At 40.6% G+C, this 16,308-nt stretch overlaps 1 protein-coding gene across 2 annotated transcripts in view; it reads left to right on the top strand.

Annotated features, from left to right (window-relative positions):
- Window positions 1-16,308, top strand: part of MVB12B (multivesicular body subunit 12B) — a 275,519-nt gene that overhangs the window by 63,464 nt on the left and 195,747 nt on the right. For both annotated transcript variants that reach the window (XM_031954307.1, XM_031954308.1), the window contains exons 3-4: window positions 2,698-2,805; window positions 14,599-14,695. In XM_031954307.1, coding sequence (XP_031810167.1) covers window positions 2,698-2,805; window positions 14,599-14,695 — 205 coding nt within the window. The remainder of the gene's footprint in view (window positions 1-2,697; window positions 2,806-14,598; window positions 14,696-16,308) is intronic.

Below are 16,308 nucleotides of genomic sequence, written 5' to 3' on the forward strand. Positions count from 1 at the left end.
GGTGATACAATAGAAAAAGGAAAGTTCAGAGGAGGGTTGGATTTGTCAGGAGTGAGGATGGTAGAAAGAGAATGAGTTCCATTTTGGAAAAGTTGAGTTTATGATGACAATTAGATCATCTAATAGACAGTTGAAGATTTGTCATTGATATTCAGACACAGATTAGGGCTGGATATATTAATCTGGGAATCCAATGCAAAGATAAGATAATTGAAATCATGAAAGCTATTGAGATCACTTAAGCAGGCCTGTGTAGAGAAAAGAGGGCCTAGGATGGGGTCTTGAGAAAGTGTTATGGTTAGGGGAGGATGACTACCCAACAAATAAAACTAAGGAATCATCAAACAGAGAGGAGAACCAGGAGAAAGCATTGCCACAAAAACTGAGGGAAGAAGGGGTATCCAGGACTGAAGAGAGTGATCATTAATGTCAGAAGCTGAAGAGAAGTCAAGAAGAATGAGGATTGAGAAAAGACCACTGGATTTAGGAGTTAAGAGCGATCTGAGAGAGTTGAGTTTTAGTTGAGTGGTATGGTTATAAGATTGCAAAGGTAGAAGAGTGGAATGAGAGAAACTGCAGGTGATGAGTTAGAAAGTTTTTTTCTTCCTAAGAGTTTACTTGTGAAAGGGGAGATAACTTCTGATTTTAAGTAATTATTCTTGCTAACAATGGCAGGTCAAGAGGGAGGTTTGATTCCTCTTCCCAGCCATGGGGCTCTGTCTTCCTCTACTACTATCCCTGTTGGAATGGCGATACCAGCCGGGGTATCTGTATATCCCTATTAATGCTGCTTATAGATGAGATTAACTTCCAGGCAGAGGGTGGTAAAGGGTCAGCACTTGTGCCAGGCAGCAAAGATGATGAGAATGGGCACCTAATGGCCTGCTGGAGCAGAAGGGCACAGTGCTAACGGGCCGGGCTCCCTAGTGTCCCCTGACTTGGACATCTGTCTTCTCTAGTTCTGGAGAAGACCCCGCAGCAGGAGGAAAGCTCCTTGGCCTTCAAAGGCGGAAGGGTCAGGAAATGTGGCACAGGGCTGCCAATGTCTTGAAAGCAGGAGTCGTCACTTCTTTGATGTCTCATTTTATTGATGTGTGTAAGCCATCCCCTTAAAAATAAGTTCTAGAATTTTGTCAGAAATCATTCAAGCTCACTTATAGTGTGTGTACTATATTCACTCTTTTTATTAAAACTAAAATAGTATTTATTTTTTTTCAATCCTGTGGTATCTCCCTCATTTTAAATTATTTTTAATAAGAGTAAAAACAATTTTGTCTTTTTAGACCATAGTTATTTTCTGCTGTGTGTGTGTGCGTGCGTGCGTGTGTGTGTGTGTGTGTACACACCCGCGCTCACACATGTATAGCTATAATTGTCTAACTTATTCCTTCTGTATTGCACTGGGACCTTCCTTGGGAATGAAGAAAAATAATTCTAGTGTCTGCTAGCATATTCAAAATGTGGCACTTCTCTTTGAACATCCTTTTGTTAACCTGTTGAAGGGTATTGACTTATCAGAGCAATGTTTTTAAATGCACAAAATAAAACAAATAGAGCATTTGAATTATTTGAAATAATTATTAAAATTTTATAAATAAAAAGTTCTCAGACCCCAGGTTAAGAGTTCTTGCTTTGACTATCCTTTCTTGTTTAGCCCTGCTCTTTCTAACTTCTCTGATTCTCTTATCTAGTCCCTGCCCCATCTAAGCCTTTTATCCACCTTGAGGTGGTGGTAAAGGGAATCTGGGTTGGGTTAGCCACCTGGATGGAGCTGAAATCCCGATGGAACCTGCCTTGTTTTGAGGCAGAGTACCCATGCTCCTTTCTTAGCTCTCCTAGGGGTGAGGAAGTTTAAAGACCCATACCCTTTCCAGTTTTTACTTGGGTGGATGGCGTCCTGTGGGTTGTAGCTAAAGCATCAAGAGGAAAGAAGAGATGTCTGACTTGAAGACTCTTTGCTTGATTCAGGGGAGGAAGCCTTGTCTTTGATCTGCTCGCATGACCCCCTCTGGTTCTGTTTCTAGATCTCCCTTGACTTCTCAGTCTAGAAGTCCTAGTGATTTAACCACCTGGGTTCTCAAAGCTGAAAGGATGCATCGTGGCCCTCTCCACAGGCTCTGTGCTCCCGTGGCAACTTTTTACTTGCATGTGGTGTAGTGGAAGGAGCCCTGGCTCCTGGAGGGAGAGATCTTGTGTTCGCACCCTGGCCCTGCCACCTGGATGACCTTGTGCAGCTCACTTCTTCCTGCACCTCAGGTTACTCCTCTGTGAAACGAGGGGGTTGATCTTTAAGGTTCCTTCCAACCCTAAATTCTCTGACCCCTGTGGACATTTCCTACTGCTGGCTTGTCCCCCTGAGTGAGCAGTAATGAGCACCTTAATGTGCTGACTTGTCAGATCCTTTCTCGGTACATTAGAACAAAAGTTGCTCTTTTCTCATTAGAACCCTCTTTGTGCGGGTGTCTTTAATCAATTGCATCCCCAGGGACGATATTTTTAGAAGTTGTATTTTTCACACTATCGCTCGCCTTCCCCTTTTGGAAATTCTGTTCCCTGTGCTGAATGAAATGAACTAATGAGATGCCATGAGAGTTCGGGCCAGTGTTAATTGGAATCGGCATACAGGAGCCGCTGTGCACATGTACTCACTTTTACCCTGGCTTCCCTCAATTCCTTCTCTCTGTCTCCTTGGCACAGGTTGCACAGACGGCAGATGGTGTGGATGCTGACCTCTGGAAAGACGGCTTATTTAAATCCAAGGTTACCAGATACCTGTGTTTCACAAGATCATTTTCTAAAGAAAATGTAAGTTCAATAGTGCCTTCCATCAATAAGCTAAATATCAGATATTTACAGTCATCTTGGACATTTCTTTATCTCTTGTGTGGCTGTTTTTATTCTCTAAAGATAACTAAAATACATTTTTTTAATAAATTTAGTGGAGTTGTTGGGCTGATGTAGAGTCATAGCACACAGTGCTTATTAGGCATTTATTGTGTATACAGCATAAGTGCTGGAATAGGCAGAAAGTTCAGCTAAAACATGATCTCTGCCCTCAAGGAGCCCATAGACCTGGCTCCAACTTATTTAGCTTTGGAGACTTGTGTAAGTAACTTAATCAACTTTGCACTCTGTGAAATGACAATTATAATATTTATATTATCTTTATATATTTTATATTGCCTATTTATTACCCATCTATTATGTTACCTATATACTGGTGAATTGTGAGAAAAGCTCTTTAAAATTTTAATACTCTAGAGCAGGAGTAGGCTGTATAAGACCCATAAAATAATTTGCTAAGGCAACCACTGGTGATGATGAGCTGAAAGCAGGTACTCTGAAAAAAAACTCTGAAAGCCTCCCACTGCTTTGAGTTTTTTAAGTCCATAACTTTGTATGGCTTGAGAATGTTGTTATAAATATCCAAATAGCTTTTGGCAGAAAAAAAAAAAACTTCCCTACTCTTGTCCTAGTTTAATTAGTAGCTGTTGTGTCCATCATTACTATTAGCATTGGTATATTAGCGAGAGGGACACTAGAAATCATCTCTTCCACCCTTTTCATTTTCCAGAGAAGGAAATTACTCCTGTGAGATAGCTTTCTTAAGAAATGAGCATTGCATTTGGATTTAGAAAACCTGGCTATGAATCTCTACTCTGTTCTTTAATCCTGTTTAAATCTTGTGTAAGAGATTTCACCTCTCAGGGCTTCAGTCCTCTCAATTGCAAAGGAATTGCAAAAGCAGGTGATGTCCAAGCTGCCTTGCTCTTTCTCGTGGTGAAGCATGGCTAGAACCTGGTTCTCTTAAATCTAGTTCTGTGCTCCTTCTACTGAATGAGGATATAGGTGATAAAAAGCAAACTCTTTGTACAAAAGTTCCCATTATCTTAAGAAAATGCTTTGTTGTAATTATTATTTGTGTGTTGGAATGTTTTTGTTGATAATGATGGTTAAGTTCAAAAGGAAAAAAAGAAAAATTAATAAGAAAAAATGACTATGAAATCAGAGGACCTAATGATGGCTCTGTCGAGTTCTAGCTGGGAAACCTTGGATAATTTAGTTCATTTCCCCTCCCTGGAGCCTAGTATCCTCAATTGGAAAAAGAGGTGGTTGGAACAGTGGGCCAAGGTGCCTCCTGGATCGAAACAAACTCTTTGAGGCCTATGATCTCTTAAGAGTCATACTGTGTACCTACGTAGAGTAAACTTAAGGAAAATTCCTTCTCTGTAGGAAATTGAGGCTCTTCTCTTACTACAAGATCCTAGCAAATCACAACATAGTTCACGTGTAGGAATTTTCTAATATATTATGACTTAAAGCTGATCCCTGAGTGAAAGCATAACTTAAAAGAAGATTATTTAAATTATTGACTTGTTTTTACAAAAGCTGACTCTTTTAATGTTTCCAAGAGATTAGGTTAAATATTCTTTCCAAAGTTTTTCATGATAGAACACCTTCCCCTCGCCCCCTACTTCTTAAGAACGAGAAATATCTCTGTGCCTTTGCATTGGTGGGAAAAAGGAGAAAAGCTCTATAAACTTTTTCTGGGTAGATATTAAAATGCAGCTACATTGGATCACATAGATTTAAAGCTGGAAGGGCTTCATCTCAGAGGAGGAAACTGAGGCCTACAGAGGCTAAATAACTTGTGTAGGATCACACAAATAATAAGTGGGAAAGCAAAGATTTGAATTCTGAAGTCCTCTGACCTCTAAGCCAACAGTCTTTCCATTCATATTTACCACTCTTTGTGTAACCTCCAGTTGCAGATGAAAGTCTAATTCCATTAAGATTATTCTTGAGCTTTGAAGAATAATCCATATAAAGAGTAATTGGAGGGGCTGGAATAACCCAATGGATACTGTTCATTTATTTTTTGTCCTTGTTATTGTTGTTGTTTATTTAAATCAATCAGTCAACAAGCATGGATTATTCAATGCCAGTTACTTTGCTGTAAGGCTATAAAGAGAAGAACATAGCCAGGCCCTATGCTCAGGGAGCTCATATTCTAAAGCAGGTGGTAACATGCAAAATGTGTCTATCTGTTTAAAATGGGCAGTAGCCAGTTTATGTAAAGAGATTTTCAGAGGATTCATGGGTGGAAATGACCTTAAGGGTAACTTAGTTAAACTTACCCTTTACTTTAACAGAGGAGCCAGTGGAGCTCCAGAGATTATTTCCTATTTAGAGTCATGTAGATGTAAAGAAGAAAGACACTCCCAATTTGGGTCTTTCAAAGATTGTTTATGAAACTGAGAATATTTTTTTTAAAAGTGTATGGTAACACAGCACCACCCATCCACTTTCAGTGCAACATTGTGCTGCACTATGGTAGAAAGAACAGTAAGAGACGCAGGTCACAGCCCAGCTTAGTCACTAGAAACAGGAATGGAGGTTAAAAGAGTATCTGCCCCAATCCTTTCATTACAAATGTCTGTGGGAAACCTGACAACTGAAGTATATTGCATGATATCAGATCTTAAGGAAGAAAACCAGATTTTCCCAACCAAATACAGAACCAGTTATTTTGTCCCAGTTCAATGTCCTTTCCACTCAAACATTTTTTTTTAAGGAAAAAGACTTTATTTTTAGTTGAACGATAATTGGTTACATTGGTTTAATATTAGAATATTTATTTTGAATGTAGGTTTTTCTCAAAACACGAAGCTATTGTCATAAAATGGTTTTTCTCAAAAGGAAAAAAATATGTACATACACGTGCACATCTAAAATTACATAAAATTGCCATCTAAATGTGTGCATACTTTCTGTAAAGAGATAAATAAGACTGGGGCCTGAACAAGTAACTTGCTTGGTATAATAAGTTTCTAGATGAGGATACTTGCCCTTCTAATGCATATAGTCATCTCTTCAGCATTTCGGCTAAGGTACTTTGGCCCAGAAGGATGCCATGAATAACACTTGTCCAGGGCTACTGCCGGTATCTGTCAGAGTCGGGACTTGAACCCAGGCCTCCTTTGCTTTGAGGCCAGCTCTCTCTCCACTGCACCATATTATCTCTATTCGTTACAGAAGTTTTCTTTCTTTTTTCAGCATTGCCTTTAATTCCAATAAAAAATGTTTTATTCATTCTAATCACTGCTCTCTATCTTTGGCACTCTGATTGTGTTATTCTCCGCTCATTTTCCCCTCAGCACGTACTAAGCGTGTAATCACATGCTCTCAAGTTTTATAGAGTCTAGATTTGGGGAGAATAGAACAGCCGTGTGTTAGCACAATACGGCAAAACTCTTCTGTGAGCAAAAATATTTGTGTAGTTGTAGAAAGAGCACAGTTCTCCTTTGATGTCTCATTATGGCATGGAGACTTTTGATTGAGGATTGTGTCAAGCAGACAGCTAGTGCTGGGACACTCTTCCAAGCTAGGGAAAAACCTGGAGAAGGGGCCTGATTCTGCACTCTGCATGGAGAGGCTCCGCAGCAGGTTTGCCAGCCGAGAACTTTTTTCCTGGCTATATAAACTGACAAAACATGCAAAGGAGCTGGGGAAAGTTTTCAGTCTTCAGCTAAGTACTAAATCTGCTAAATAATAGTAGAGAAGCTCTTTATTGACATTCCCCACCCTTTCCCCGAGTTTGGAATAATTTTTGATCACAGTAGTAGGTGAAACCTAAGCCAAGGCCAGCGGGGTGTGTACAGTTAGTTGTGACTTGCGTTTGTTTTTTTGAGGGGGGAAGCCCTGCATAAATGAAGTCCTATGTCTTTGGCGTTTTAAAGTAAATGAATAGATGTTTGTTATTTTCACAGATAATGTAGTGAGAAATGACAAGGATACCATCTTGACATTTCACACAGGTAGCTAGGGGGGACCATGAATAAGAAGTCTGGGCCTGAAGTCAGGAAGATCTATGTCCAAATCCAGCCTCAGACATTTACTAGTCTCTGACCCTGGATAAGCCACTTACCTTCTGTCTGCCTCAGTTTCCTCATCTATCAAACGGAGATGACAGCACTTATTTGAAGGATTGTTGTGATGATCAAATGAGATGATGTTCATAAAGCTCTTTGTAAATTGTAACATGCTATATAAATGTTAGTTTTTATTCTAAATAGGTAACTATATAGATTATTATTACTGTTATATGGATGAAAAGCAAATGCCACCTTCATATTTGTCTCCAGTTCTTTTGAATAAGCGCCTCTGCCTCATAGGCAGGCCTTTTTCTTATAATAAAGACAAAGCTGAGCAAACAGTGCAGTTGATAGGCAGTGTAGCAGCCCCCATTTGTAGTTGGGAGTGCCTTTTGTCATCTTAAATTTTAAGCAGTATAGTGGTCAAGGGAGATGAGATCCTGGAGTCTAGTGTCTACTTTATTAGTCAGTTCTTTATTTACTTCGTGATTTTAGTGTTTTCAGGCATCTCCCTTCATAGTCCCTATAAAATGAGATAACATAGCAGTAGCATTGCCTAGAAGGCAGGACACTAATGAAAAGAACACCAGATTCAGAGTCAGAAAAAACCTGGATTCAAGATCCACTCTGCTCCTTGTTGACCTTGTAACCTTGTAGAAGCAGAAAGAACATTGAACTTGAAGTCAGAAGGAGTAAGCTTGAATGCTGGGTTTGTTATTTCCTGTATAAGCATAAGCAAATTATTTAACCTTTTGTATCTCTCATATCCATTTGTCAAATAAGATAATCTTGAAGGTCTGTTCCAGATTCAAATCTCAGGGTCCTCATCTGGAAAAAGAAGCTGTTGGACTAGGTGAGCCGGTATCTTCCAGGCCCAAGGTTGCCATGGTTCCAAAGTTTTCCAGTCCCTACAGCACATTTCAGATAGGGCATGGTCTGTCAGAGCATTTCTAAAAAAGGATGTCTGGGATTTTTTGAGACAACTCAGAATTTCACCCATGATAATCATTTGGAAGAAATGTGTAAGCATAGAGAAGGCCTTGAGAGAACTAGTGGATATATCAAAATATTGACTGGACTGCTGTAGACCAGCCTCATCCTACTTAACTTAGATGACTGAACGTGAAAAGAAAGATTTCAGCGTAGAATAAAGACGACCATCCTGGATGGAGGTCATCCACAATTGGGGCATGCAAGTGATTATAAGATTTTGGAGGTGAAGGAACATTTGGACTCATTCTACAAGTGAGAAAACAGGTTCAGAAAGAATAAATGATTTACAGTTAGTCAGGTGATTAAGTAGCTGAGTAGGATTCAGATCTGGGGCTTTTGACTCAGTGTTTGGTGCTCTCTTGATTGTACCATGTGATAATTCATTCACCAACATGTTCAAGATACCAGCTTTGTGCCAGGCATTTGCTGTGCCCGTGGGCCCCAAAGCAGAGGACGGATTATAATTACTCTGTCCTCTCCCCCCAGGGCCCCTTGTCTGCTTAGATTCTACGGGTAAGATATGAGACGGTGATAATTCATAGTAATACATAAGTTTACTTGAGAGTGCATTGTGAGCTAAGGGGTGGTAGCAGGAAGCATTCTGATCTTAGTGTTGGGTAAAGGAGTACGTTCTCTGAAAAAAAAAAAAAAAACTTTACATTTATTGTGAGGACTTAATCCATGATAACGGATATTTCTAGAATATGTTCTAGGGTTTGAGATTAGCTTGGATCTTAATTAGGTGAGTAGCTAGCAGCCCCATTTCAGCAGTTTGGGGAGGGCCGTCTGGTATCTAAGCCAGCCACAGCCCCCTCTCTCCCTCATCATTTTTATTAATACAGAATCCTGGGGCTGGAGCGACACCGCTTGCTGTGGAAAGATCGAGATTAATTGTACTTTTCATGCACTGTACTTTCTGCATTACCTGTAATAATAATGTACATAGATTAGGTAGGGAGGATATTAAACAGAAGGATTTATGAACATTTGAATATTAAGTTGGTTATCTGTGGCCACCTTAAATGCAAGGTTGTCAAAAATAATTACAGTATACTAGCAAATACCGGCTACCAGAGACAATATAAATACCCTGAGTCAGTGCATATTGGGCTTTTGGCATGAATCATTTGCTCAACAAGGATTGGGAATATGTTTCTCATATTTATGAGGAGGAAATGAAAGAGAGCACGAGATGGGGGAGGGGAGAGGAACAAGCAAAATTAATGGTGTCGCAGACCTAATGTATGAAGCCCATTACAGTGGTTGCTTGGTGTAAGAGGGGACCACACTTTTAACTGTATGAAGCCCAGAGAGGACACACCACATTTTACCTCCTTGGAGGGTTTTTAGATGTTTCTTTGAATGGTCACCATCCTAGTCGATCCTCTGTGCAGTTATGGCTGTTCTTGAATGATTGGAGAATGCACAAGCACCCCCTCCTTGACGCAGATTACAGCTTCTCCTTGCTGAGCAGGTGCTCTTTGCGTGTGACCCGGACAACCTGTCCCTTGGTGTCCAGCTCTCTGGGTGTGAGGCTTTCTACAGCTAGGCTGGTCTCTGAATGATCCGTATAAAGCCACTTGTTGTCCAACTTTGTAGGACCTGCCAGAACCCGGGCTTGGGGGTCCCAGGCGGCTGCACACTCCGTCAGGTAGCGAAGAAGCCTGCTGTACCACCCCACTGGAACAACAAATTCCTTGAGTACAGGGCCGATGTTCATTTTTGTCTTTGTCTCCCTAGCATGCAGTGTGAGTCTCAATTTCCCAATCTATAGAAGGAAGATAATAATATGTGCCTTGTGCTTTCCGAGGGTTGAAGTGGGGAAAGCTCTCTGGCTTAAAGTGCTGTGGAAAAAAAGCATTGTGAGGAGTCACAGTGGAAGTGATAGTAAAGAAAGCAGAGTGAGAGTTGGAAGTTCTGTTTGAAATTCCAGCGTGGCTTTTTATTTCTTACACTACCTGAGACAAATCAGGTTACCTCTGTGGACCTCAGTTTCCTCTTTTCTTAAATAATGTGGTTGATTGGAGAGTTTCTTAACATTTGTTATCATTCTGAATCTTATATTCCCATAAGCAAGAGCCTGACATCTTAAGTCAATATACTTTGATTTGCTTGTCAGACCAGCTCCGATTCATACTCCTGATTTGGAGTGGCTGTCCCAGCTAGAGAATGTACCACGTATAGTCACAACTCCCTACTTGTATTTCAGAGACAGATGCTGGCAGGATCAACTGTTAAGTCGCATTCTCTGCAGGCCTGAATTTTTCTCTCATTTCCCAGATGCAAAGGCATATTGAGTTTGGTCATACCAACATGTAGAGAGAAATGTTTATTTTTTCCTTTAACTAGTAAAGAAATATACCAGCCATGGCTTGGTGCTGATAACACAGTGATTAGCTGAGCAATTATGTATTTGCTCAGTGAAGGTGGGGACTTTCCATTTTTGGACTAAAGGGCTTCTATGCTATGATGATAATAGGATAAATATTATACAATGTGAGACTTGCTTTAATTGGTTACATAATAAGAGAAGGAAAAAAACAAATTAGAAATTATACTGCGATGATTTTATGAAAGATCCAAAGTAGTTAAGTATTTTTGAGGTGTGACTGGGCTTACCACTCAAAGATTGCCTGTGAGTGCCAACTTATTTAATTGTCCCTTAATAACAAAAACAATTAAGAGAATTAAGATTAAGAGAAATTAATTAAAAGAAGAGACATTAATTAAGAGATTAATTAAGAGAATTAAGAGAAAGGGCAAAAGGCAGTTCAGCAAAACAAATCTTTACTTCAACCAAGTCTGACAGAATATGCAGTGTTTTGCATCTATAGGCTTCTGCCTCTGTCAAGAAGGACGGGAGGCATGTTCTCATGGCTGGGATATTTATACGAGGTTTTTCAGGTTGTTTTCCCCTTTACATTCTTGTAAATGGTATGTGTGTGTGTGTGTGTGTGTGTTTCCTAGTTCTGCTTACTCCACTTCATGCTGATTAATCTTCTCATGCTTCTCCATAGAATAATGTATCTTAAAAATATATATTTTTTTATCTTCTTTAGGGAAACTTGGCATTGTAGAATCCATATCAGAATCCTTGATTTGAAAGTCAGGAGACTTGGAATCAAATTTTACCTCTGACACTTAGTAATTGAAAGAGCCTGGGCTCAATGGGTAATTTGTGCTGAGGGTACTGAGTGAGACAAACTGGACTTCAAGATTAAAAACTGCTTTAAGGATCTTATAGGGTAGTAGATACACAGAACACTTGAGCTTAGATAACATCTTGTCCAACACTCACCTTGGCAAAATGAAAAGAATGCCAGGCATGAAATTAGAAAAACTAGATTCTAGTCCTGGTTCATGCTATCTTACTGTGATGTTGGGCAAGCCATTTTACCTGTTCAAGCCTCATTTTGCTTATCTGTGAGATGGTCATGATAGTACTTACACTACTTACTCCACAGAATATTTTTAAGGAAAGTAATTTGTAAACTTTTGTGGTAGTGATAGCAAAGATATTTCAGAGATGGAAAGTGAATCCCAGTTTCCTGACTTCTAGCTCTGTATCCTTTTTATTACACCATGTTGTCTTCTGTGATTTCCTCTTTTCAGCCTTAGTTTCCATATCTGTAAAATGATAATAATCCTTATTCTCCCTTCCTCCTCATTACCCCAAGATTGTCCAGAAAGTGATTAATTTTTTTTCTTCTAGCCATAGTGATTCATGAAGACACATTGGAGTTGTGAGGTGCATTGAGGAAATCAAGGACTCTTTAAGAAACGCTACTTATACAGAGGATTGTTCTGTTTTGAGGAAGATAGTACAGTAATATGTGCTACTCGCACATGCGCACACACACACATGGTGGCCTTATTATTTATCCATTGGGCATATGAGGTTCTAATGGTAAAGGTGGGGGCAGCCGGGTGGTGCAGTGGATAGAACACTGTTTCTGGAATCAGGAAGACATCTTCTTGAGTTCAAATCCAGCCTCAGATACATATTAATTGTGTGACCCTGGGAAAGTCACTTACCCTTGTTTACTTCAGTTTCCTCATTTGTAAAATGAGCTGGAGAGTGGCCAACCACGCCAATATCTTTGCCAAGGAAATTCTAAATGGGGCCACGGAAAGTTGGACATGACTGAGTAACAACAGTGGTGTAGGTGCTCCTTCCCTGCATGCGCGTGCATGTGCTCACACACACACACACACAAACACACACACATACACACACCCTAATTAGACAGTTTCATGGGTAGAGGGCCAAAAAATGACCTTAGCTCATAATCAGGCATTCAGGAAGCCTAAGAGGTCATGGTCCTTCCATACCAATCCATCCCTGGGCCCCAAATAGGACATGCACAGGAAAGCTGAAGGGGAAGACACCACACTGACCAGCCGCTCCAAGCCCTTCATTTTTCAGTGCAAGTGCAGGGCCCACGCAGGGATGTGCCTTAGCAAGGTCCCGCAGTGCCCCCCAAGCCCTTGGCAGACATCTTGGTGGGTCGTGCTGGACGTTGACCTTTCTCGGCCTAGTTTGAGAGCCTCGCTTCAGACCGGTGTTTGGGGTTAAGTTTGTGGTACAGTCACAGGGTTTACACGTTGGAATCGAAGGATAATTTTTTCTGCTCACATATCTACTTTGAGTGCCACACTCAGGTGGGAGCGCCGCCATTTAAGAAGGTCACAGAGAGGGTGAGGGCACAAGGGTAGGTGATGAGGGCCCTCGTTCCATGTGAAGATGAGTTGAAGGAATTTGGAGAGAGTCCCCTTGTAGAAAAGGCCTGGGGGAGCAGGCCCCGGTGGCCGTCTGCAGCTGTCGGCAGGGCCATCCTGTGCAGGGAGGATTGCACTCTCTCTGTTTGTGTGGAGGGGACCGAGCCGGGCAGAGAGCCAGGGCGGCCCTGCCGGGACGACGTGGCTTGGCTCGGCAGAGGTAGGCCTGATGCGGTGAGGAGAGCTTAGCACAGGGCAGCCATGTGCCACGGTGGAGGCGCTTCTTTGTTCAAGCCAAGCCTGGGTGACTGTTGATATTTGTTTTGTGGAGGAGGCTTGTTTGGGGAGGGCCTGTAGTATGTGGCCAACTCTTGGGTCTGAGGTTCTGTAATCAACTTATTTCATAGGAGAACTTGAGGCCCAGGTGTGTACAGTTCAGCTACATATTAGTTATGGAAACCGGAAGGGATGTTAAAGCATAGGCTGTCTTTCAAAGGTTCCTCAGAGGCAGCTAGGAATTCAAGAGCCAGGATTCAAAATCATTGTGCTTTTAGAACTTGTATGTCCTTAGTTGTTTTCAGGTTGTCTCCCACATTAGAATGTGAACTCCAAGAACGGGGCAATCTGGGTTTGTTTGTTTTTTTTTTTTTTTTTTTTTTTTTTTTTGATCTTTCTATTCCCAGAGCTTAGTATAGTCCTGGCTAATAGTAACTTTGCGAGCATTTATTAAGCTCCTACTATAATAAATGCTTGACTGACTTTGACTCCAAATCTAGTACCCCTTCTACTCTAACACTGTCTTTTTAATAGACTCTGAACTCAAATATAAATATAGAAAAGACCATTTTGAGTGTATAATTTGGAGGACATGAAATAGCCAAACAAAGTTGGCTTCATTCTGTATAGGATATGTGGAATTTTGCAAAAATTATACTATAATTTTAAAAATTGTGCAAATGTGCCGTGCGTTTATGTTGTCTTTTAGATTGATTTTGGAGCAGTGACATTTTAGCCCGGTAATTGGTTCTGCATTATGTTCAAACGTGCGTGTGCTCAAACAGTGACTGCCACAGGTATTTGCCCTTTCTAAAATATACATGTGCCTAATGCAGACTGTCAGGAGCCGGGAGCCGCCGGCAGATGCTGGGGCCACACACCGCCCTCTGCTGGCCGGAACCCCGGGCTGTTGGAAAGCTTGCCTCCCCCTTCCCCAGCCGGCTTCTGGGGACCTGGAAGCTCTGACCAGGGAACCCTGCGCAGCCTGTGCCTGCTTCAGGCTGCTGTAATTAACTTTGTCATCAAGCTGGCGTTAGTCACCAACAGAAAATATTCAAGCCGGAAGGAAGCTGGGAACCCAGAGTGTTGGAACGGGGACCTTGGAGAGTCCCCTCACCCCTTTCCTTGCTCCTGCATGTGAGGACACGTGCCGGTGGCGAGGTCGTGCGGTAGAAAGAACCTTGGGTAAGGGACCATCTCCTGAGGGATGTGAGGCTCAGGTGCTTTTGTTACTATGTATGCTTTGGGTGGTAAGTTCTTTATCTGTAAAACTGGGAGAACATGACTTCTCTTCCCTTCCCTACCTCTGGGCATACCTGAAATAAAAGCGTGAATTGTTTTTATAAAGGGCAAAGTGCTGACAAAACTTGAAGCTATTATTATTTTCATTGTTACTATTCTATCTAGTACTTTTAAGTCTAGTTTGCTAGACTACTGATCCAATACTTTAGTCCTCAAGGCCTCATTGTATAAAACCCAGCTCTTTAAACTATGGCTTATGACTCCATATGAGGTCTTGAAACTGGACGTGGGGGTTGTGAAATTACGGTTTATTATCAGTAAGTATTTGATTTGCATGCCTAGTTATGTATCTGTCTACCTGGGGTGATGTAAAAATTTCTTGGACAAAAAGTGGTTGTTAGTGGAAAAAGTGTAAGAAGCTCTGGTGTAATCATGAAGCTGAAACTTGAGGGAGGGTCTAATAGTCTGTTTTTTCCCCCTCTCCTTTCTGAAGAGCCATTTAGGGAATGTATTGGTGGATATGAAGCTCATCGACATAAAAGACACGCTACCTGTAGGCTTCATCCCAATTCAGGAGACTGTGGACACACGTAAGTCATTCTTTAGTACTGCTTGTCACGTGTTAAAGTTTTCTTTCTCTAAGAATGATTATAACTGTTTTCCTTTTATGCTTTCTTTTGAAAATATTTTAGGAATTTTATTGTGTGCCAGAAATATAGGCAAAAAGAGTCATAGAATTTTAGAGTGGTTTTAGGGTTGAAAAGAAACTTAGAATATAGAATGTTAGAGCTAGAAGGGACTTGAGTACAAGAAGAGAATTTTAGAACATGGAACATTTGAATGTATAATGATAGAGTTGGACAAGGCTTAGAAATCTAATCAGTTTACTAATTTTATAAATGAGGAAACTTAGGTCCATAGAAGTGAGGGGTCTTGAACTAAGGTCAGAAATTTAGCCAAATCTAAGACTCCAACCATTTAGTCTTCTGAATTAAAGGTCAGCATTCTGTTAAGTGCGAGAATAAGGAAAACCTGAGTTTATATTTAGCCCTAAATGCTTACTGTGTGACCCTGGGCGACCACTTAACCTGTTTGCTTCATTCCAATGGAGAAGGAAATGGCAAACCGTTCCAGCATCTTTATCAAGAAAACTCCATGGACAGCATGGATGTGCTTTGTATGATCTGTAGAGTCATGAAGAATCAGATTTGACTGAATAAGAACAATTCTATTATATATCATAGTTTTTCCATTCTTGCCTCCAAGGAATTGTATGTTGATATTCTGGCTCATGCCACATAAATAAAAAGGGTTTTTTCTGTCTTAGGAGGGTGATCCCTCAAGTATGACCATTACATGGAAGAAATTGTTTTTAAAGTTTTATCTTTAGGAAATGTATTCCTGATCAAGCTTTTCTTGTGCCAGAATTTGGCATAGGATCCAGATGTAAAAGAAAAAAAAATCAAAATCTTAGAAACAGAAATAGCTTCCTGCTTTTTGACTTCCAAAGCAAGAATTGTCTGTTTCACTGAATCTCCACTTCCTCTGCCTTGTAGATGATCTAAAGCCAAGGCTGCCTCAGACTGTAGCATGAGAAAAGCAGTGTTACTGGCTCCAGTAACTGGGGGAAAGATGGGCTCAGAACATTTTGCCTTCTGAAAACAGTAGGCCAATCTCTATCCCAGCAACAATTTAGAGAGATAGATGAGGAATAGTCACACAGAACACAGTTGTGGGTTTGGGGGGAATAAGTCACCTCAGCAGTTTGGGCAAAACTCAATAGATGAACAGTAGGGACTCTATCTTAAAGGAGGTATTTGTCTATGGTTTGGAGATTGACCATTAGACTTCATCAAAAAGAGGTCTGTGTCAGAGTAAGAATACATAGAATTAGGATCCAATAAAATAAACTGAAAACAAAAACTGTGTACTCTTTGATAGATATAAAAAGGATCTTCAGGGATAGCATTATGAACATCAATTATCATATAGTCCTGCAGTAAATTGTGATATTATAAAATGACATAGATCTTAGATGCCATAATTTAGTCCAAGGGTTCTCAACTTGGGGTTCACATCTGCCTTCCCTGTCATGGATCGATGCAGGCAGTCTGTGACGGATGGGAAAGAAGATTATTAGTTTGTTTCAGTATGATTGTATTTCTTTTGTGATATTTTGCATTTGAAAATATTATTCTGAGAA

This window comes from Sarcophilus harrisii, chromosome 2 (assembly GCF_902635505.1).
Source record: "Sarcophilus harrisii chromosome 2, mSarHar1.11, whole genome shotgun sequence".
Lineage (NCBI taxonomy): Eukaryota > Metazoa > Chordata > Mammalia > Dasyuromorphia > Dasyuridae > Sarcophilus > Sarcophilus harrisii.